The following is a 23087-nucleotide window of genomic DNA, read 5'->3' on the forward strand; positions in this document are numbered from 1 at the left end:
AGACATAAAACAAGGATCATGCCTTAGTGGTGCTTGTGTTGAAAAATAGGCAGTATAATGAATCCCTGCCACACACTGACAGATGATTTACTATTATCAAATGTTCTGGAGAAGACAAGCTGGAGTTCCTCAAGTCTTGAAGTCGATGGCCTCAGAGATTCACTGCAGCACTGAGTGAGATGGAGTCTGCTTGATAACGGAGTGTGTTTTAAAAGGCCCTGCTGACAAAGTCACTGTCTTGTAAGGTTGTTTCTTCAGATAGGACTGTAAATAGCCTGTTGAATTTGTGTTCAGGCACTCAGAACAAGAAATTCTGTTTATATATCAACATTTTTGAAGCTTCAAACAAGGACTGAACATATCTCTGCGCTGCAGCAGTTTGTTCCTGTTTTTATCAGAGCTTCTATGAAGTGTGTATTTGGCGCCATCTTCTGGCATTTTACAGCGGGACATTTGCAATCAATTTAATCCACAATATTAGACTTTCTCATTAAGAGGGCGTGACCTCTTTAAAAACAGCTTCGACGTGTTTGGCTCGAGTTTCGAAGAGTACGTACCTTCCTCGCTAGCCGGATTTATTCGAGCACTTGCACTTTACTGGGTTTTTGGGGTCATAAGACGGGCTTGCGTGCTCACACCGGAGCAGGACACACACAGGAGAAGTACTAAATCTGGATACATCTGAAATCAACAAACAACTTTTTAAGGTAGGGATGGAGTGAGTATGATAACACACACAAAAGAGGGTAACCAAACCTTCGTTACTTTCACTGCTTCGCAGTTTAAATTAGAACAGATCACGTTTAGTACTCCTGCAATTAAAACAGATAAACTCTTTTTTTAGAAAATACTAAAAAAAAATACTAAAGACCTATGAACCCCACACAGAATTGAGACGTTTGGCGATGGAGTGGCGCGAGCAGTCGACGGTCAGCTGTGAACTGGCCTACGCAGAAGCTCGCCGGTGGGTGGAGGTAAGACCAGCGCGTGTCCAGCCTGCTCCACCCTGCTCCACCCGTCTGCCTGTCACTCGGGCGGCCAGTGTGACGATGCTCCACAATGATGGGGGAGATGGTCTGGTCATGCTATTGCTCTCGTGAGGGTGTGGTGTGTACTATAAGGGCAAAATAATAAGAATATATGGTCTAAATATTGTAGTGTAGTGGCAAAGATGAAGAACGTGCAACATTGATGGTTTAGCCCATCAGTGGCTCTTTGCTTAGATTCGATTGCACACCCATATACAAATATCCTGCATGTCCCACATGTCTCTCACTTTTCTATGCTGTTATTACCGACCTGCAATCAATAATCGTTTTGTATAAGGGTATGTAGCGCGTGGACGCTTCAACATTTCCTGTATGATGCAGATGTGAAGTGGATCACTTGATTTTCTAGACATCCTCAATATTTTGTCACCCGTCTGCTTGGCGTGCGCATTGGAAGCGCGTGTGCTTGTGTGCACTAAAAAAATTACATTTAATACCAAATGGTCATTTATATTTCTCTGGTGAACGTTGCATGCCTGCGCTGGAGTGTTCCGTGCTGTAAATAACCACTTCCTGCATAAAAGGTGATGCTGTTTGCTTTTTTTTTTCAGACTTTTTTTAAACGCCTGTTGCCTGACTGATGCATTTTCATTTTGCTGTGAATTTGAATGAACACATGATACAACATTAGCCTACGAAGTACACCACCGAGCTGAGTAGCCCCTGTTATATGGAGACTCCCTACCGTGCTACATGTATAAAGCCTCTCTAAACCAGGTGTTTCATTCCCCTCCTGGTTCTTGATGCTTGTGTTTTCAGCTCAGCTGCCTCCTGCGGAGAGCGAGCGTATCTTTGTTGGGACTGAATTCCATGTGCACGTGTGTGCTGGCGAAAGGGGGCAGAGATGTAGGCAGGGGTTAGACCCCGCCACACAACTGCCCCCTCAGCCTGAGCCCAAAGGCTCCACAAAAGGTGCAGTTTGGGAGGTAGAGACTGGTTGCTTGACTTGTGGCGTTTCATCCATTTAGTGGCAATTGCAGACTTAAGTGTCCTGTACAGAGGCACATTTCAGCAGGCCGTGAAGGATGGGCCTGTAACCGGTGCGGTGTGGAGCGGTCTTTGCTGCAGTCCTCCTCCAAACTGCGTGTCCTTTCTTTTTCAGAACCGTCGCAGTGAATGTACGCAGTGTGCTTTTGTACTGGTTGTGTTCAACTGGCATTGGCTTTGTTTTACATAGTCGCGAGTGTCTTCACTGTTGCTGTTATTTTAGTTTGGTGGATGTGACCTTAAAAACTTGCAATATTGCTTTACTATGGCTTCATGACCGAACAAATTGTAAACACCTGGTACGTTTTTAGATGTATTTACGGTAATTGGGCGAGATTACAGGTATTGTGAGAACAGCACTTTTAATTGGTGGGCCCATGGTTTAGCTCTTCTTGATTATCTTCCTGACGTTTTTATCTTTTCCCCATTTGCACCCCCACCCACACCTTCATACAGGTAGTGACTGGAAAGAGATTTGGGAGCAGCAACTTCCGGTCAGCACTGGAGAATGGAGTCTTGTTATGCGAGTGAGTATGTCAGAGAGTGGTCAACACTATAGTAGTGGACTGTGGACAGAGGCTGTCCTTTTGTGCAATTTACCCAACATCTTGAACTTCTTTCGTTATCTTCTCTTATATACATGCAGAGTGTGGCTTTTAAGCATCAGAACTGCTGTAATGCCAGTATGGGAAGCCCAGTGTGTCTGGTTGCTGACCCATGAGGTTGGGGTTGGTTGGAGAGACGTGTTGGCCTGTTTCATGCTGAGGGCGTTCTTTTCATGTTCTTCTCCCTCTATACTGCAGCCTGATCAACAAGCTAAAACCGGGCATCATCAGGAGAGTGAACCGACTGTCCACCCCCATCGCGGGCTTGGTGAGTGGCTTTCTGCTTGGATTCACTTTTAGGCTTTTGCTGTTTCGCAGTGGAGGCACTGAATGGTGAGTATAAGCAGGTCTGGTTGGTTTAGATGCTCTTTTTCACCGTCTTCCAGAAACAAGTGTCTGTGTGTACAGACAGAACTGGCCTACAAGTCCAATATTTACACACACACACACACACACACACTCCCTTTCTCTGTCTACTTGGGTTTCGATTTGCTGTAATTTGGCCACCCGTGTCCTATTCTGATCATGTCGAGATAGTCCGAGTTCACTCCCACACGCTCCGGCTCTAGCACACGGGCTCATTTTAGCGTTGGCTCCGTCAGTCAGCTGTGCGCCAGCACCCCGTCCTACACGTGGGCTGAACTCCGCTCCGTGGAGCCGTGCAACCCGATCCCCTTCACCCTGCAGCGTGTGCGACGAACGCCTCTTAACCACCTCAGCTCTGCTCTCCGCAGGACAACGTCAACGTCTTCCTCAGGGCTTGTGGCAAACTGGGCCTGAACAACTCTCAGCTCTTCCATCCTGGGGACCTGCAGGACATCTCCAACCGCGTCACTGTCAGGTGAGACTCCAACATGCCAGGGTTCGATTTGACCATGACGGAAGGTTTGGGCTTTGAGGGGTTTTGAAAGTAACCTAAGCAATGAAGAAGAGCACGATTAATACCTTCTGGTTCTAATACCTCTGGTCTTTTGAGGTCTTTGGCATTTTACAAACAAGAAATTCTTATAATTAAATTATTTTTTACTCTGTCTAGTGTCGAGTTGAAGTACTTTGCACACATTGCTTTCAGTTCCTAATGAGGCGAAGTAATTGCGTGTAGAGTTGAGTAAAGGTCAAACCGTTCTTTTGCCAGTGCAGGAACAGGAGTCATTTGCATGCTGTTTGCCCAGAGAGTCATTAACAGTCATTAGTTGTCGGGTCCAGTCATGTGCAAATGGAAAACTAGGTGTGCCTTTGTTCATTTGTACACCATCGTGCTGTCAAAACCTGCACGCTGAACCTTGACTGACCAATAAACCAGCACTCAAGCAGGACTAGCAAATGTTCTTGCTGGAGTGAGGAAATGTGCCGGAATGTTCCGGGTGGCCCCGTGACTCTGAGCTTAGTCTACATAGCTGAAGCACAACTCTGGACAGCTGGCCTGACCTCACAAATGTAGTTCAGCCCCCCAACTGAGGCCTCCCTCCACCTCCCCACCCTGGTGGCCGAGATGGAGACAGGTGGACTTGGAGCAGAGGAGAAAACAAAACCAGCAGTTTTTGGTCCATGTGGGGGACCCTGGTCTCCAGTTTCCAATGGAGCCGTTTAGGAAAGACACCAGAACTGGGAATGTGCCTATTCAAACATGATTATAAAGAGCGTTAACATGTTTGATGGTGCGTGTTTGATTTGTCCACAATAGAATGTGAAGACCAACATTACTGATGGTGTGATGGGTGATCCAGTGTTGTCCCAGTCTTAATTTCAACCATTTGAAACCACCAGTAAATGGCATGTTCTGGTAATTGGCTGCGAGTCTGTGAGGCAGAGTTGCAGCGCTCGGAGGGCCTGTGATGTCCAAATTCAGCCGCGCTCGGTCGCCCTTCGAGACCCCAGCTCTAGTGTAACTAGTGGATCCGTGGGTGCGCAGCTATATTTATCCGACTTTCACGCACTCTGCTGTGTAGCTCGTCCCGGCACGGCTCGTCTTTCGGCACCGAATGTGAGGCTATTTATGGTGCCATTCATCTCCTGGAGCATTTTGACTCGTCCGCAGAACCAAAGTGAGGCTCGCGTGCCGTGGCCGGCGTGGCCGTCCGTGTTACGTGTGCCCTGCTGGTGTGAACGACCGTAGATGTTTAGTTTGGGTGTCTGTCGAATGTGGACAGACACTTAGCTCGTGACCTCAGCTGGCTTCGGTTACTGCCACCACCGTGTCTACGAGCAGGTGCCCAGCTGACCGGACCGCTCTCACTCTCTCTCTTTCCCCTCCCTCTCTCTCTCTCTCCTCATTTTCACACCCTCTCTCTCTCTCTCTCTCCCCACAGACACGAGGAGACGTCCAGGAGGCTGAAGAACGTAAGTGCAGTTTTGCAAAACCTTATTGACATTTTGCACACTTGTATTGGCCGAGTGCACTAGAAGCAATTTGAAGAGCCCGACTCCTCGGAGCTCCTGGAGGTGCAGAAGGCGGCCCGCCCTGTGACTGTGGCCAGCTTAACCTTGTCTGAGTGTTGCTGGAGAGCGATCATCTAGGTTCAGTAGCTCCAGTTTGAATTGCGATGTGTGTTTGGATGTTATCTCTCCACAGCGGGTTTGAGACGTGGTACTGTCTCGCCGAGGCTTTCAAGGGTGCCCAGGCGGTTTATCACGTTTTGCATGTGGTTTTGCACCACTGATTTGGACCTGTTCACCTGTCGGTGCCCTTTTTATTTTATTGATTGTCAGGCCAGTCAAGGTTCTTGCTGGCAATGTATTTTGTTGCTGCATCTTTACAGTGACCCTGTCTGCTGTAAAGGTGTATTTGGTGCACGGTTTGGGTGTGTGGGTGTGTGGGTGTGTGGGTGGGTGGGTGGGTGTGTGGGTGGGTGGGTTGCGCATACACAGTCGCTCAGAGAGTGTGAGAGCTTTCTGGATGAGGAGAGACAAAAGGGAAACGGTAACACTGATCCATTCATTCCACAAGCACACGCACACAAAGAGCTTGCAGACGTGTGCTGTAGGGTTAGGGATCGGCTTTATCCTTGACTTTATGCCAGGCTTTTGGTTTTACGCCTTTAAATATCAACAATATGCTGTAATGGTCCTAGTATGAAAACTGAAGGACTAGCTATGTCGGGATAAAAATCCCAGAAACTGGTGATGCGGTTGTTTGATAGGTTCTGATCACCCTGTACTGGTTGGGGAGGAGGGCCCAGGCCGACCCCGCTTACCACGGCCCACAGCTCAACTTCAAAGCTTTCGAGGGTCTGCTGGGCGTCGCCCTGTCCAAGGTAGGCGGGAACTGGGCGAGGTGTGTGTGTGTGTGTGTGTGTGTGTGTGTGTGTGTGTGTGTGTGTGTGTGTGTGTGTGTGTGTGTGTGTGTGTGTGTGTGTGTGTGTGTGTGTGTGTGTGTGTGTGTGTGTTGATTTGTGAGTGATGTTGTGCTGTGCGCAGCTGTGTCACAGATGTGCTTATGTTTGTGTCGAGAGCTCATCTCCGAAATGGCTGTGCAATGATCTGGCTAAATGAACAGCATTAGATGCTGCGTTGTTTGATGCGGTTCTTTTCATGTAAATCAGTCATTCATCTTGGTAGACATCTTGTGCTGAGTGAATCTGAAAGTCAACAGCTCGTGATTAATTTATTATCCCTAAATCGTATAGCCTTGTCCCTCCCGGCGTTGTACGCTACAGACTCTTCCTAGAGGCACGTCCTGGGCGTCTGGGGCCCCACCCGGCTCTGCTGTAGCGGTTGGGCGGTAGACGTGCAGGGGCGTAGAAGAGGTGGAGGTTCCTGCTGCCCTTCACCGCCTCTCCATCTGCTGCCCCAGGTGCTGGAGGAGTCATCGTGCTCAAAGTCCGGCGTGAGGGACGGTGGCTACGGCGAGGCCCAGGAGGAGCGTCTGGACCGCGGGAGGGGCGAGTCTGTGCAGAACCTGGACACCCTGAGGGCGCAATCGGATTATACCCACATAATGGCCACCGAAGGTAGAAGGGGCAGGGCGTGGGAGTGGTGCATGCTGTACTCTGATAGGGCATCTGTGTGACATGTAGTTATTTCAGATCTGCACATTCTCACGAGCTCCTGCTAACTTAAATGTCGTAAACGTCAAACATGTGATAATGAAAGTTCGGAGCCCACGACTCCGCTCACCCGCACTCCGCTCGTGTAGGTGTAACATTCCGGATCCTCCCACCAGTGCTCTGTCGCTGCGGTCGAGCGCAGAGGCGCACGTAGCCCGAGTGGGGTTCCCCGTGCAGTCACACTGCCTTCCTTGCTCGAGGGCTGCCTGGTTCCCGGAGCTCCTCAAACCGCCTCTGCCTCTCTTGCTCCTCCCTGATCTCGGCAGGTTTCGGAAGTGACGCGGAGGCCGAGCGCTGCTTCGGGATGTCTGAGGGCGGCGGGATTGAAACTGGCCCTGCGGCCTCTAGAGATGGACGCGCCGTCCCGACCCCCCTGCGAAGGAAACGGGCTGAACGTCACAAAGTGGCCAGCAGGGAGCCTGCCACCCACCTCCCCAGGTAACACTCCTACTACGCTGCACGAACGGCCATCTTATAAGCAGTTCGCTAACAACCCAGTCCGTGGTTTGCTGTACTTTTACGTGCGTGTTTATACATGCGTTCGCTCCCCCGTCTCCCGATTTTAGTGAAAATGGGAAGGGCTTGGTTGAGCCCTCGCTTGACCTTCCTCCCGCTTCCGCCTTCCACCAATGGGCACGCGCTTACGAGAGCGACACGGACTCTGACTCTGACCGTCCGGAACCAGACCCTGTGCAGGACGACCTTGCGAGCCGGCGGTTTCGTTCGACGACGTCCGTGACTCCCGTGAACTACGCCGTGCCTCCCAACCCGAGGAGGACGTGGGTAGTTCCCTCTGTGACCCCATGCGCTCGGAGGTCCTGGGTCACCGTGTCCGATGCCTCGCGACTAGATGCGGTCCCTCTCGCAAGGTCAACCTCCAGCTCGGATTGTGGAGTGTCCTGCTATATTAACGTTCTTTGGCTCCTGGAAAGCAACCTCTGCTCGTCCGTGACCTTTGACTACATGCTTCGTGTTTCTTGTTCCCTCAGTTGTTTGACTTCTAACGCATGCTCGGAAGACCTGTTCTTCTTAAGTCCCTTCCTCTCCCTTCAGATGTGTCAGAGTAGACTTTGAATGCGATGGCATCTCACTAATCTGCATTTTGACCATTCATCTAAGCTGTCCGTGTTAATGGTCCTTAATGGTGTGTTCCACTAATCTACTCAACGCTGAATCAGGAGTGTAAGGCATGACTAACCTGCGTGGTATTTACCCCCGTGTACCTGCGTGTGGCCTTATTTTTTGCCCCCTGACCTGACCTCGCATTAAAGGACATCTCCCTCTTGCGCGGACAGCTCTGTCCCGGAGGGTCACTCGGCCCACGTCCCCTGCAGAGTAAACGGGGCAGACGGATACGCCGAGGCCGCCCTGGAGCAGGAGTTCCTACTGCGGGCGCTCGCCGAGGAGTCGAGCGAATCCGACGAGGGCCGAGGCCTCGCCGACCCCGTTCAGGATGACCTCTATAGCCGCAGGGTGTCGCTTACCGCCCACCGAGCCTCCGGCGGTGCCAACTCGGACAAGTTCTTGCCCGGATGCTGGACTCCCGAGGAAGACGCTCGCGTACGCGCGATCAGGCTGGGCTCCCAGTGCAGGCCCTGGTATAGGAAGTTGCAGGGCTTCAGGTTGGTTCCACTGACTGAGTTGAAGGGCCTGGCTCTGTGATTTAGATTCAGGTCTTTTATTTCGTAAGACCGTCTCTTGGTCCTCCACTCCCTCTTATTTTCTTTCCTCTGTGCCAAAGGCGAATGGTAGATGTGTGGTTATGACCCCCCTCTCCCTCTGTTCGGTGTCTTCATGACGTCAGCTCTTCTAAATGGGATTTATGTTTCATGGCTTTGCTTCTACTATTTCCTCTGTCTATAACCTTTTAAATTCTTCTTTCTCCTCCTCCTCCTCCTTCTTTCTCCCCTCCTGCCCTTCCCCTTGGCCTTTAGCCAAAAGACATCTGGCTCGTCCGAGGAAGACTCCGATTATGACGTCACTCCCTGGCTGGGAGCGCCGGCCTCCCGACGCCCAGACACCGTTTGAGACGCGAGGACCTCATTCGTGTCTAAAGCCCTCGTGCCCTCTCACCCTCTACCTCCCTAATGCCTCAGGCTTTGAGCTCTTCTGTCCCAGGCATCCTGCAGTAGGGCAGTTGCGTGCTGTTGGTCTGACTGGGCTGTACTGAGAGTCTGGAACATTGGCAGAAATGTGGACTAACGAGGCAGCTTTAAGGTCAGAGATGAGAATGTCTGGCAGGTGTCTTGTAAGCTGCAGGGAAACCAACTTGAGGCTTAACCTGCTTAAGGACAAACAAGTACAACTATGTGAAAGATGAGGATTAAGGCTGCTAAAGCCAAGCAATGCTTAACATTCAATAGGTTGCCGCTACACTAATTTAGCATATTAATTGGGTAGAACAGCTGTTGTGCTGGTTTGGACTCCTACACTGATCTGTAGCCCAGCTCTTGATCTCAAAGGTTGAGGGGTTGAGTTGCTGGGTGCTTCCTCTGCTGTACCTGCCGATGGCTGGACGAGAACGGGCTCGAGATGCAAATGTCCAGGCCAGGAGAAACGTGGAGAACGTAACGGGTGTTCTACGGGGCGAGAGTCAAAGATCTTTCTCTGGGAAAGGACGATGTTACCAGAGAACATCCGAGTAACCCTTGATGGCGAGATATTTTTGAGTGAACCACAGGACATGATTTAATGGAAGCCCGTTTTGATGTGTTTGTGTGTTGATGTGGTACAGCTGGAGTACTGGAGTCTGCAGTGACCCAATCCGAATGACCAGGATGAAGCTTTTATTTTTGTGGGGTTTGTTTCTGGCCTTGTGCCAGTTTGTCTGGATCACATGTTCTACCAGCTTTGCCTCCCAACGCCCTGGTGAAGCGGTCCGTAGCTCGTGTCGCCACCAAGTGGGTCTGCCAGCACCACCGTTGAAATTCTGCTCGCTCTCTTGAGCCAATAAAGACAAATTTAGAAAATAAGCACCGTTTATGTGAGGAAGGAGTTTGGAGCAAATCCTCTCTGATCTCACCCAGATGTGAACACGGAGGCCCACCGTCCTCCGCCAGAGGTTTCACACGGGCGTAGAGGCAGTGCTCAAAGCGTTTGTGGTCATCTCTGGATTGTGCAGTATTTAATAAAGGAGGTTCACACTGACATTTGACTTCATGATCTTTGATCTTATTCCCTTTATACAATTCCTTTTGACACGGTTTTATATTGATATGCTTTACCTCGTAGAACCTTTTTAAAAACGGCAAATTAAAGTGTGTGTGTGAGAATCAAGTGACTATTCATAGTTTGAGGGCAAAGGAGGGTTCCCACGCCCCTTGTCAGGTGAGTGAATTACAGATCCACCAGTACCCTCGTTGGCTCAAAGCTTTTCTGAGCGATCACCCTGAGCTGCGTTCTCTTGGTCTCCTAGAGCACCCGTGAGATGGTCACCCCTCGGTGGGTAAGTGTGCTCCGCTGGTTTCCTTCACTCTCCGTGTCCGCTGGCTGAACTGCTGTTCTTTGGCCGTTTTGGTGCCATTTCTGCTGTTGTCCCAAGCTTGTGGTATCTTTGCATCCAGGACTCTGTTTTTGTCATGAGATCCCCTCAGAAGCCACACAATGGCTCCCAGTTCGCTGCAGTTAGCCTGTAGCTGTTCGTGATTTGTGTGTAATGCCTGCCTGTAGTGTTCCGCTGTGTGTGTGTGTGTGTGTGTGTGTGTGTGTGTGTGTGTGTGTGTGTGTGTGTGTGTGTGTGTGTGTGTGTGTGTGTGTGTGTATGCGTGTTGGAGAAATGTATTAAAAATGCTGAGAACTGTGTTCATGGCGTTTTTATTCCTGCTTACCGCTTCCTCTCTTTTTCATCTCCCTGCAGAGTGTGTGCGCGCGCGCCTTTCTGGCTGCTGTTGAATTTGAATTGTAATGAAATTGTGCTGTAATAAAGCGTTTGCAAACCGCAGGCTTCAGGGCCGCCTGATATGATTCTGTGAGCTGCCTCCATCAAGCTGTTATCTCCAAGCATTTAATCAAACAAACGGTTCATTTTCTTAACCGCACAGGAGCAAGTCAATGAGTGACATCGCCTTAGAGCCCGTCTGCCAGGAATCCGACAGCAACGTGGCCTTTGACCCCTCGGGGTCATGGCAGGACTACCAGGACCAAGCCGAAGGCGTTCTGCCCTTGGCCGCTGGGGGCGTCGCACCTGCTACCAGGGCGAAGGACGGAGAGGCTAGGTGGCAAGATGTGAGTGGTTCATTACTGCCCTGATCAACTCCTCCTCTCGCAGGGAGGAGGGCCCACTGTACTACAGCTCCGAGCAGCTCTTCCTGCTCTACATAACCACTCGTGTTTCTCATTCCTTTCATCCCCCCCCTCACGTGTTTATTTAGGACTTGGACAGGTGGAAGAGTCGCAGGCGGAGTGTGACCTCTGACCTTCACAGGAAAAACGAGGAGCGCCTGGTAGGCGTGGGAGGTTCTGAGAGCAGGAGCCCCACTCTGGAGGGAGGACTGCATGAGGAGAGGTGACACACATGCACTCAAGCCCCTATTTAGTAATGTTAACCATTCTTAATACCTTGTGAATGTGCAGTAATGTAGTTTGAAGTGCAGCTCTGGGGGGGGGTGATGCCTCTGTCTTCCCATTTTTTTATGTCTCTCTCCTCCTTCCCAGTGAACGGGAGGGTGTGTTGGTGATTGCCAGACAAGAGCAATGTCAGGGTGTCTCCAGCAGTACGGTGCCCCCCTCACAGCCTCCCGTCCCGAGGAGAGCCCCCCGTCTGGGTTCCCTGGCTTCAGATGACGCCTTTGCTCCTTCTGAGTCTTCCCCTCTGACCTTGAGCTGCAACACGCCCGGTTTCATGAGCACAATGCCAGAGGATGAAGCGTCAACCCATGCCTCACACCCTGAAAATGGGGCATGTTCTCTTACTAACGATACAGCTGGGCGGGACGGGCCCATTGACCCAGCGTTGACCGAGCAGACCGAAGGCGCTACGGCTGTGTTTCTCAGCCCACCGGGGGCCAGTGACCCAGCGGAGACCTCGCAGACTGACCGGCGGCATCCGGTGGCCGTCCCACGCGCAAAGTCCCTGGAGGACACTCCTTCAGGGCGAGCGTACATCTCTGCTTCTCTGCCCAGGGGCTTCCGGCGCTCGGAGGGGGGCTCACGCCTGTCCACGGGGGTCACGCCAAGACCATTCAGAGCCAAGAGCTCCAAAGTGGCATCTTTGCCCAGGTTCTACTTTGTGAGTATTTTTGTGTGTGTGTGTGTGTGTGTGTGTGTGTGTGTGTTGCGTGATGCGTGATGCTTTTCTGAGATATACAGCTCAGTGTCTGTATATCTTTGATCAGCAGAGGATTTAGGTTCATGAGTGAACCAGCTGTGAAGATGGAACTGTGTGTGTGTTTGTCTGCATGTGCATGGTGTGTGTGTACAGTGTTCTGTATGAAGTGTAGTGTTGCTCTTTGCCTGATCGTATTGCAGCCAGTGAATAATGGAACATGGCCGCCTTGCCAATTCATGCTCCTGGCACATAATGAAATCCAAGCTTCCATCACAGAGTCTCTCTCTCTCTCTCTCTCTCTCTCTCTCTCTCTCTCCTCTCTCTCTCTCCTCTCTCTCTCTCTCTCTCTCTCTCTCTCCTCTCTCTCTCTCTCTCCTCTCTCTCTCTCTCTCTCTCTCTCTCTCTCTCTCATCTCTCTCTCTCTCTCTCTCGTGTGTGAGGGACAGTGTGAATCATTACCTCTAGAAGAATATTTTACACAATAAATTTATTGTAGGTGACTTTTATAACATAACGTACCCAATATTGAGTTTTGTTGATGACAGCTGAGCCTAACTAATCAGCTAAATTATATTGGGCTGGATCCATATTCACAAGCACATTTGAAATTCTGGCTTTCGGCTCTGTTGTGACATTGGGGCATGCTGACGTTTTCACGCGTCTCCGTGTCTGTTCTATAACCCCCGCAGGCAGACGAGTCCCACAGCGGTCTCGCCAAAAGCCAGCGAGAGCGACCCCCGGCTCCCTGTCTCCTTCATCAGCCCCGAGAGGGTCGTGACCCCTGCCTCTGAGGGTCACGCTCCCTCCGCTGTGCCACGTGCCAGCCAGACCAGGAAGAAGAGGGAGGAGGAGGAGGGTGGGCAAGTGAGGGACTCCGCCCCTAAAGTTCACTCCTTCGTGACCGCTAGCGTGGTAGCCACCGGTCCCCGACCCACGCCCTCTCCTCGGTTCCTGGATCGCAGCAGCAAGGATGAGGTGGGTGGATGCTTGATGGAAAAACAAATGCAAATGGACTGGCACTAGTGTTGTAAGCATGGATGAAATGGTTTGGGTGGGGGGAGAGACCAGAGCCCCTCGTCAGTATGGTGGAGCACTCCAGTTTCCCTACAGAATACAGGTGACATGATAGCCACGGGTGACATTTCCTCTCTCTCTCTCTCTCTCTCTCTCTCTCTCTCTCTCTCTCTCTCTCTCTCTCTCTCTCTCTCTCTCTCTCTCTCTCTCTCTCTCTCTCTCTCTTCCCTCCCCCCCCCCCACCCCCCCCTTCCTTCACAGGTGGGTTACAGTGACATGCGAGTCAGTCTGCATCAGAAGCCCAGCAGTGGAAGGGACTTTGGCTTCCAGGCTGACTGGGACTCCAGCGGCGCTCGTATCCGATCGGTCCAGCCAGGTAACGCACAGCGGCCACCCGTCACTGCTAGAACCGGGCCAGGTGTACACTCACGGCACGGGGGAGTTTGACTTAATCTCCGATTAAGTCAGTCTAACGGTGAGGCCGGCTTGCTTTGTTTATTTCCGTGCTACGTGCTGCACGCGAGGCTGCGTCTCTTCCCTGTACTGTAATTGGTTGTGTTGCTTCTGCTGGATAGTTTGAGCGTTTTGCTGGTGGGTCTCGTACGTTGATGGCTCTAACTATAGCCGGAGTTCATCTTCTGCTGAGAAGGTATGCTGATTGCACACTTGTTGTTTGGTTTGAGGAGTGTGTAAGCCCAGAGTTGGGATTAGTTTGACTGGAGAAAGCCCTCTGTAAAAAGACCCTCATTACTTGATTAGTTGTGTCTGTCTGTGTGCGCTCCTGTCTGCCTGTGTGCATGCACCCGTGCGAGAGTGTGTGTGTGTGTGTGTGTGTGTGTGTGTTTCTAAGTACTCGAAGGGAGAAGGACATGAATGATTGATGGCGAGCAGTGAAGGTGTTGCTTACTGTGCATCAGACTGATTAGCTGTACGTGCTGGTGGTGAGATGGTTCTGACCCGGTGCGGTCCGGCTTGCCTCAGGGTGATGTGCCAGGTGTGCGACTGGGCCGTCTGTGCTAGACCGCAGTGGAGTTAATATTAATCCGGCCATCTATTAATGATGTGCTCGTGTTTCTCAGCAGGTTGAGTGCGGTGCTCGTAAGACCAAGGTCATGGGTTCAGTGTCGAGAGCGGACACGTCACGCCCTGCTGCTAAATCCGGGGGTCGCTCTGGATAATTGCGTCGGTCAAGACCCCCTAAATGTTAATGTGTCTGAACCCAACTCATTATGAACCCAACTTGTTGTCCTAGTCTGGAACGTTCCCTCAGCGTTGATGTCGCTGCCTGCAGGCCCAACTCATGGCCCCTCCCCCCTGCCCTCTGACCCCGCCCCCTCCCCCCTCCTCCCACAGGTAGCCCCGGCTCAGCTGTGCCACCTGCAGGCAGGCGATGAGATCACGTGCGTGGGCGGGCGCCACGTGGCCGAGATGAGCTACGAGCAGTGGAAGGCGTGTATGGACGCGGCCCTGCGCGAGGGCAAGCTACTGATGGACCTGCGCCGCCATGGCCAAAATGGTGAGGTCACCATGCCCCGCCCCCTCAAACCACTCATATCTACAGGCTCTATGCCTGAAACTCCACCCTCCCTCTAATATCTATAGTGAAGGTGGGGTTCTTGTATATTCCCTGCCTCCCCTCGTAACTTCATGGCAAAGAATTCTCTGGTGTGTGTGTGTGTGTGTGTGTGTGTGTGTGTGTGTGTGTGTGTGTGTGTGTGTGTGTGTGTGTGTGTGTGTGTGTGTGTGTGTGTGTGTGTGTGTGTGTGTGTGTGTGTGTGTGTGTGTGTGTGTGTGTGTGTGTGTGTGTGTGTGTGTGTGTGTGTGTGTGTGTGTGATTGGACAGTGACATCATTATGCTGTTCCAGTATGCTGGATTTTGATGGAAGATTAAATTGCAGTGCATGTGCTTCAGTTCAAGGCTGTTTACATCTGTGTTTGGTGACCCACACAGAACTCCCAGCCCTGTATATACTGGGCTTCCATTTCAGATGTCTGTGGGTATATGCAGGGGCAATTTCATATTCCTGTTCCAGGATCAGTTCTGATGGGCTGGTCTGTAAGACTGAGCAGAATAAGGGCATTACTCTGCAGCCTGAAGCTTGGGCTTTTATTATGTACATCAAGGCAGGAAACTGGTTTACCGGTCTCCTCTTCTGTCCACAACTTCATCCTGTTCCATTCTGTCATTACACAAATATGCACAAAATATTTGATTGGATTCTGTATTTCTAAAGAGCCAATTCCCTTGCCCTGTATATTTGCAATTGAAATGTCTCTGGAATTAGATTGCCAAGTTCAACCCTCCACTCCTTTCTATGAAACTGCGAGACCTAAACCAAGACTAAAGCCCAGTTCCAGTAGGCCAAACCAGTTCCGGGTCGCACATGGCCGGTCCTGCTAACGTCCCGCTCCCTCTCTCCCCTGCTCGGTGGACACGCCCCCCCCGTGTCCCTGGTGCCGCCCACAGGCTGGAGCAACACCGCCTCTTCCCTGCCCTTCAAGAGCCATAAGACCATCGATCTGACCAGCATGGACCCCGCGCTGGTGGCCGGGCCGGAGCGCTGCGTGATGGACGCCAGTGGCCCCGTCCTCCCTGTGGAGGACAAGGGAGAAGAGAGGGACAGACGTCCTGCCAACGTGAGTGCCACGTCGAGACGAGACCCGCAGCGGGACGCCTTGAAGGTGTCTCGCTTCAGTTAGCCTCAAGTTTCCTAAAGTTAGCCGCAGGTTTCCTAAAACAAACGCCAGTATGTGTCTAGTCTGGAATGTTCCAGAAGTATATAATGTAACAGCGGAGGTCCGTGGTGCTATGTGAGGAGATGTGTAGCTGAACGTCTGTGCCTGGTGAGAACCTAATGAAGAGATGTTCAGTGTCTTAACGCCAACTCCCTCCGCAGGGTTTGTCGGTAAACGCACAAAACGGCAGCTTCAGTGATGGTCCACTCACCACAGGAAACCAAGGTAACCACCACATTTTTTTACAAGGACAATTCCAGTGCTTTTCCCCACCTAATCTCCATCTACTGAGTCGTGTGTTTGAGTGAGCTACAGTTAGCCCCCATGAGCTACACCAGGAATCCCATTGACTTGTGTACTCTGACGGTAAACAAGGCTTCGAGAGTCTCCTCATCCGTGTGTTTTCAGTTCTTCCTTGTTTGCCCATAAGGGACCGTCACATGTGCGGCAGGTTGAGACTAGGCAGGAAGACGCTGGGGAATTGGTTTTAAAACATGCCGTTCGTCTGTGAGACGCAGGAACGGTACAAGAGAGCATGAACTTCGCCTTCATGTTTCTAAATGTGTTTTTATTGTCACCCTCCTCTCTTTACCCGTGTAGAATATGAGCGTATAATTATGCAAAATCGAATACGGAGGTTAGACTTTTTCACGCAGAAAGGTAAACCGACTTTCTCTTCCTTCTGGCGTCAGTCGGCTGGTGCTTGGCGGGTTGCCGGGTGCTTCTAGCTGCGTGTGCGTTTTGTGGGGGGTTGTTGTGCTTTGGGGGGGGGTCTGTTGCAGTGTCTCCTGCTTGGTTTGTGTAATGCTCACCTCTGAACCAGACATAACTAGAAGAAACAGAGTGATTGATATCCTTGTTTGCTTTAATCATAAATGCTTTTAAATTAAAAGCATTTAAGATTTAACCATCATGTATTCAATTGGCATGATGATGTACCTAGGAGGAATGACATCAGATGCCAAATGCAAAGTGAAATTAAATTAAGTAAAAGACCCCAATAAAATAATTATAGGACAGGGTAAGCAGTAAAGTATTGGGTTTCTGAATTTCAAGTTTTGGCAATTGTTCGATTGGGGGGGGGGGAGTGTGGGTGTGGTCACACCTCGGTTCTCATCACAACCATCCAGCGCACATCGTGCTCCATGCAAGGGTCAACAGTCGGACGTTTGAAGGAGGAATAGAACTAGGGTGGTGACCATGTGTCTGCTGAGGGAGATGAAGGTCTCCTGTCCCTCATGCTCAAGCAGGCCCAGGTATTGGTCCGTTTAGTACTTCGCAGTTTGCGGAGAGGGGCGGGGTGAAGGGTCATGATGGCGTCCTTGTACCTCCCCAGGTTCGTCTGGGTGCACCGTGGCCTCGTGGGTCTACCTCTGTGGTAAATACAGTGTGTGTGTGTGTGTGTGTGTGTGTGTGTGCTGTGGTGCTGTGTACAGGCAGTGTGTGATGTGATAACAGGACTATGCTGTTAATAGTCTGATCATCTTGCCATAAACACATGGAGAGCTTTTAATGTTCGTCTGAACTTCCTCCGTGGAAATGAATGGATTCCTAAAGTCGGTGACTGGTGTTGCTAACTGTACAAACTCACTGAGTGACTGATGTGGTTTCTGACCCCTATCCCCCCCCCCCCCCCCCCCCCCCCCCCCCAGGAGGCTCAGAATCTGCCATATCAGATGTAAGTCAACACTAACCATCCTCTCATTGATCAGAAAACACAGATCATGAGTGATTCCTCATCGCTCCGCGTTTCTCTCCTCCGTCATTAGTTGCAGGTTCCCCTCCATCGGAACTTCAGCCTCCAGCTGGTCGTGGGACACGGAGGAGGAAAGGAAGAGGCAGGAGAAATGGCAGATGGAGCAAGAGCGCCTCCTGCAGGTAGGGGGAGAAAAGTGATGCCTTTCTAATGCCGTGTCTCTCGTGGACAAGACGCAGCGTACATGGATTATATCAAACATCAGAAACGCCAGTTAAGATATTTATTAAAGAAGCCCTCTAATTGATTGGTGCTTCGTTATTTAATGCACATTAATTGTTTTAATTGGAAGATAATTGCTCTGTCTATGAAGAGCGGGAGGAAGCCCAAGCTTCTGTGTTTGGGTCTCCGTCAGTGTGGCCTTTAAACATGAAACGAAATCAGCTGTGAACTGAGATTAGATCAGCTGTGAACTGGGATTAGATCAGCTGTGGCCTGGGACATGGCTCTTTGGGCTGGTTGTGACAGTGGGGCAGTACTAATCATCAGTTAACCCTGTTAACTTGCCATAGGATCTGCAGCTAAGAAACCCAATTGTGTGTGTGTGTGTGTGTGTGTGTGTGTGTGTGTGTGTGTGTGTGTGTGTGTGTGTGTGTGTGTGTGTGTGTGTGTGTGTGTCAGGAGAAGTACAGGCGTGATCAGGAGAGGCTTGAGGAAGAATGGAGAAAGGCTCAGGAGGCAGCAGCATCGCCGGAGGGTGGAGGCCCTGAGGTGGAGCTACAAATATTTCTCCACACCCCCCTCCACCAGACCCATTTTGGCAACTTCTTCTGTTTTTCAGTGGCAGACTATATGTAAAACTACAATTCAAGCAATTAATTAATTCCTTTTCTCCTCTCGTCAATTTTTAGCAGAGAATCTCTCTGTCCAATGGAAACACTACGCCTCACACCCCACCCCCTCTCTTCAGCCAATCGGATTCATCCGTTTTTTGCAGCACTTGGTCAGCATGGCGCAGAAGTGGGACCATTGCAGATCAGACAGGTGACTAAGCAACCAGCAGCAGGCCGCCCGCCCATGGAGGAATGCGATTCGTCCACCGAAATTAGCCAATGGTGAGGCAGGAGACCCCATATTACGTGTGATGGTAGTTGGAGTGTTGATTTCTTGATGCTGGAGTGGCTTTCATCGTTATCCTGCTCTCTAAATGTATCTGCATTGTACGCTTAAAGCTGTTGCTTTTGCAAGCGCTTTTTTCCTTTTCCATAAAATGCAATGCTACAGTAAGTCACCTGTGCATGATTGTGTATGCCTGTGCGTGTTTGTGGCCGTGTGTCTGCACTACTGTGTCTGATTGTCTTTCCTGCTGATGTTGCTTCTCTGCTGTGTTTGTCATCTGCTGCTGAGCTGTGCTTCAGGCCAAGCGAGTCCTATGCGTTTGCCAAGCACACAGCGTTGGACAGGTTAGTGTGCTCATGCCTTTAGCTGCACTGACGATGGGGTATAGATGGGGTTAGTAGTTCCATAATGTTACTACCAAATTGTATTAAACTCCATGAAGGTGTGTGTGTGTGTGTGTGTGTGTGTGTGTGTGTGTGTGTGTGACAAAGGCACCTTGTCACCCCATTTGGTTTGTTTTTGTTTTTTCACAGGAAGAAGTCCAAATCTACCCCTTCACTTGACTGCAGTTACAAGCAAGACACCAGAGGTCCGACTCTTAACTCTATCATCCGGGTGTTTGACTGACTGCTTTATTTCCCCCTGTTGTACGCCCCGCCCACTCACTCCCTTGTCATATGCCCCGCCCACTGACCGGTTGCCTGCAGTGGCTGGTAAGAAGAAAGGCCGTCCGTCCCAGGCCGAGCAGGACCGCCTGCAGATCCTGGAGGAGATGAGGGAAGAAGACGCCGCTCCACACCGACAGCAGCTGGATCAGAACCCAGGGCACCTGCAGCGTCTCCAAAGAGCCCGTCAGCATGGCGCCCATCACGAGGTCTGTCGTATGACCCGTCTCTGACGTAGGCAGGCTTGTGATTCTGCCATGCAGTGCTGAAAGGCCTAAGAATAAGAATGTGCTCCAAGCAGCCAATAGACAGACTCGACTTTATACTGGTCCACGTTGCCCGGCAGAATAAATGACAAAAAGTTTGGTTAAGTAAGACATTGGGTAAATGGAAATTAAACCAGACATTGCATGATATAAGTGAAATAAAGGGAAATTGAATGAATTATCATTCACCTATCAGAATAGGTGTGAGTCTTGCCCAGCAGGAGTTGTAGTGGGGGGGTCCTACCCAGCCGTTAACCCTCTTACCTGTTCCGATGTGCCACCTAGACACAACTCTCCGGAGAAGCTGCCCCCCAGCAACAGTGCCCACCGCCTGCCCCACAACGCCTCCACCCGCTGCAGCCTGGGCAGCGCCACCCCGTACCGGGGCTACTCCACCCGCCGCAGCCTGGGGCCGGACGCCGCCATCTTCTCCAACTCTCTGAGGCAGAGGTCCGCCTCCGCCTCGCCCACTCAGCCAATCGTGCCTGGTGCTGAGGACACGCCCCCCGGTTCACTGCAGAGAAGCAGGTATGGACCTCGGCAGGGGGGGCAACACTCCCGCTTTTTCTTTGTCTCAACGTCAACACCTGCTCGCGCAGTTTCTCGATCGCTCCGCTCATTTCCAACGAGAGGAGCTTCAGCCTGGCGCAGGAGGGTCGCTCTAGCGCCCCCTGGGTGGGCGTGGGCAGGACTAACTGTGGAGTGTCCCGCAGGCTGGTGAGCGGAAGGCGCACGTGCTCGCGCTGCGGTCGGCCACTGGCCAAGGGAGTCGCCCTGATCATCGACTCACTGGACCTGTGCTTTCACGCGGGGTGCTTTAAGGTGAGGTCGGAGGTCACAGGACGCCCCAGACGCCTCCCCGGTGACCCGCCTGCACGGCCGTTCCCGACCGGTTCACCCGACACCTCCTGGGAGAAAAGCCCCCTGCCACATTACCCAACCCTCACTGAGGTTTCTGTCTGTGCTGGGCCGCGGTGCTGTGCTGGTAACTGGATGCAGGCAGCTCAGGGACGCGAGCAGTTTTTTTTCAACGTTCCTTGATCTGAAATTTGAAATTCTAAGCCGAAATGGATTTTTCTCTATAAGTTCAAAAAAAACAAGATTGAAGTGAAAGATTGCTGCTGCTCACCGCTCAGACCGACGCGAGGTTTGCTCCATCGCATTCCTGCCGGCCGTCGTCTCCCACGTTCTGCGTTAGTCACTGATTGGTGGGAGAGGAAGTGACGCGTGTGGTGCTGATGGTATCTGCGCTTTGTCGTCTTCGCCCCGAGATGCTGCACGTGCTCCAGTTGCCTGCATCAGATCAATAACTCTCCCGTCATCCAATCACAGCTTCTCCCTCTGCTGTTCCTGGGGAACTCAGTCACATATCAAGCCACCAATCACAAGTCTCCGTGTCCTTGGGTCCTCATTTCTATTTCCTTCTCGGGGCACTTTCAGAATCTGGTGTTTTTTCCTCAGACATCACATCTCCACATGGGCCACGGTGGAGGGTCTGTTTCACCTGATCCCAGATCTGCTGCATGGGTTTAGTAATCATTTCTGGATGGATTGTAATCAATTAACTCTTCTTATCCCCTGACCCTGGATCAGTGTCTTCTTTTATCTCCTTTTATATGGGTTCAAGGGGAACAAAAATCAGTGAAAGCTAGTCTGCTCTGTTGATCAACAGGCCTTTCTGTTGATGCTTTAACCCTCAAGGGTTCAGGTTTGTACTGTGTTAGTAATGGATGTTAATTACGTCATATGTGTTCTGTTTTTAATTGCTAAAGTATTGCAGCATGTTTTTTCACACTGCTGCCGACGGGTATAAACTCTTGAGGGTTAAGGGGAATTGTGAGCTGTACGTTGGGGTTCCTCCGCCGTTCTCCCATCATGCCATGCTCTCTCGCGCCCTCAGTGCGTCAGCTGCAAGTGTGACCTCAGCGGGGACCCCGAGGCCGAAGCTCAGGTGCGGGTGCGACGCAGACAGCTCTACTGCGACGGCTGCTACGGCAGACTCCGAGGTGAGTGTGACACACACACACACACACACACACCCCCACCCCCCCAGCTAATCCCTTCAACCAGCCTGCATAGCGGTGGTAATCGTTAGCTGGAACGTTCCGCATCTCCCACTGAACACCGGCTGCCATGGAGCAGGTGACGTGTCAACGTGGCAGGACTTCTGGGAAATGGGGCTCGGATCAAGCAACACGTGCAAAGCTGTTTGCTGTGGTGTATTGCCATTATTTCTCTTTTGGAAACGTATATGTGGACTAGTAATGTTGTCTAATATGGTAGCGTTGGTTTATGCAGTGGTGTGTGTTTGTAGGAGGAGGTGGGCTCATCACACTAGGAGTTCTGTAACATTACTGCTTGTGTAAGATGGCCGCTGTGGCTTCTGTAGACGTCTCATAGCGGTCTCTCTCCTCTCAGTGCGGCACAGTCTCCCCAAGTGAGGACGCTGGTCGTGGAGAAGACGTTCGTGGGGGTGCCCCCAACATGGCGGCTGAGAGCACAACCTGATCGCGACCCTCACGACCACCGGCTGCCTCAACAGTCTTGGACCGTCCGTTAGATCCACCCCACGTTCATGGAGGGAAACCATTCCAGTCTTGAGTGAAGCTGGAATGTGCATGTTTGCTTTTTTGTTTTTTTTTTTTATTATTTCTTTTGCGTAAAGAGTTTAATCGTTCCGTTTGCTGAATTGACATCCAGTGTCTACCTATGTATGCAGTAATGGTCAGGATATGCCCTTGTCCTGGTAATGGGTGAAGTGGGTTGGTGTGGATGGCATTGATGTGATGTTACCAACAGCTGACGTCTTGGTGTTTTATGTTGTAATTATATAGACATGTTCACGGATCCTCGTTACAGCTTGATGGGAGGTACCTTTTTGATCGGTTTGGATTTTTCCCCACTCACAGATTCATTTTTATATATGTATGCAATTGATGTTTAAAAACACAATCCAAGCACTTTTCCTTGGTCTTAAATTGCACAAAGGTTAATTTTGGGAGCAATTTTGTGTTTTCTGTTGGTTTAGAGGAGAAATAGCAGTGTATCTTTATTGCCTACTGTTTGTAAATAAAAGTATCTAACAAGCATTTTATTTTAAGGGTTGTCCAAATGTCCTAATTTTAAAGATTGTCACCTGATATCCTCTAGATGGCGATGTAAGGTCTATTTCTCTGACGCTCTTCGATCAGTTTTGAAACATTGGCTGTATATACACACACACACACACACACACACACAGTATGGTTTGGGCGTAGTTTAGAGCCTCGATTCTTGAACTCGTGTGTCGTGCAGATTTATAACCTACATAAGAGTCAAATGTGAAGACATTGACCAGTTGAATTAATTACTCAAAGATTACAAAACCTTGGTCGAGGTTCAGATTTAAGGGCCGGTGTGACTCTGCTTTTTATCAACTTTTATTGTATTTACCCTTTACAATAATGAATTACTATTCCGACCCAAACTGTACATGCTCAATCTTAGATATCCATCCGCTATAAATCTCCACCTGGTTCCGTACAGCGGACTACGTGTGTGTAGCGACACTAAACACTCGACGACATTTATCTGCATCTTCACTTTCCAATCTGGTTTCTGTCACGGTTGCCCGTAACCCACTGCTCCTCTTATATCCG

General features: G+C 50.8%; 1 protein-coding gene across 1 annotated transcript; it reads left to right on the forward strand.

Moving 5' to 3' along the window:
* Positions 1 to 22538, forward strand: lmo7b (LIM domain 7b). Its single transcript, XM_076982517.1, is given in 35 exon segments — positions 1 to 707; positions 889 to 974; positions 2493 to 2563; positions 2840 to 2909; positions 3376 to 3482; positions 4951 to 4981; positions 5782 to 5895; positions 6435 to 6591; positions 6954 to 7125; positions 7254 to 7556; positions 7983 to 8309; positions 10103 to 10132; positions 10728 to 10911; positions 11058 to 11191; positions 11341 to 11914; positions 12647 to 12928; positions 13229 to 13363; positions 14321 to 14483; positions 15435 to 15604; positions 15865 to 15928; positions 16304 to 16363; positions 17040 to 17081; positions 17356 to 17388; positions 17481 to 17581; positions 18081 to 18170; positions 18311 to 18433; positions 18435 to 18514; positions 18818 to 18862; positions 19052 to 19107; positions 19226 to 19296; positions 19298 to 19392; positions 19735 to 19980; positions 19983 to 20271; positions 21350 to 21455; positions 21868 to 22538. Coding segments are annotated over 34 exon segments (4617 nt in total). The 5' UTR covers positions 1 to 707; positions 889 to 905; the 3' UTR covers positions 21891 to 22538.
* Positions 22539 to 23087: the final 549 nt, after the last annotated feature.

This window comes from Brachyhypopomus gauderio, chromosome 20 (assembly GCF_052324685.1).
Source record: "Brachyhypopomus gauderio isolate BG-103 chromosome 20, BGAUD_0.2, whole genome shotgun sequence".
NCBI lineage: Eukaryota > Metazoa > Chordata > Actinopteri > Gymnotiformes > Hypopomidae > Brachyhypopomus > Brachyhypopomus gauderio.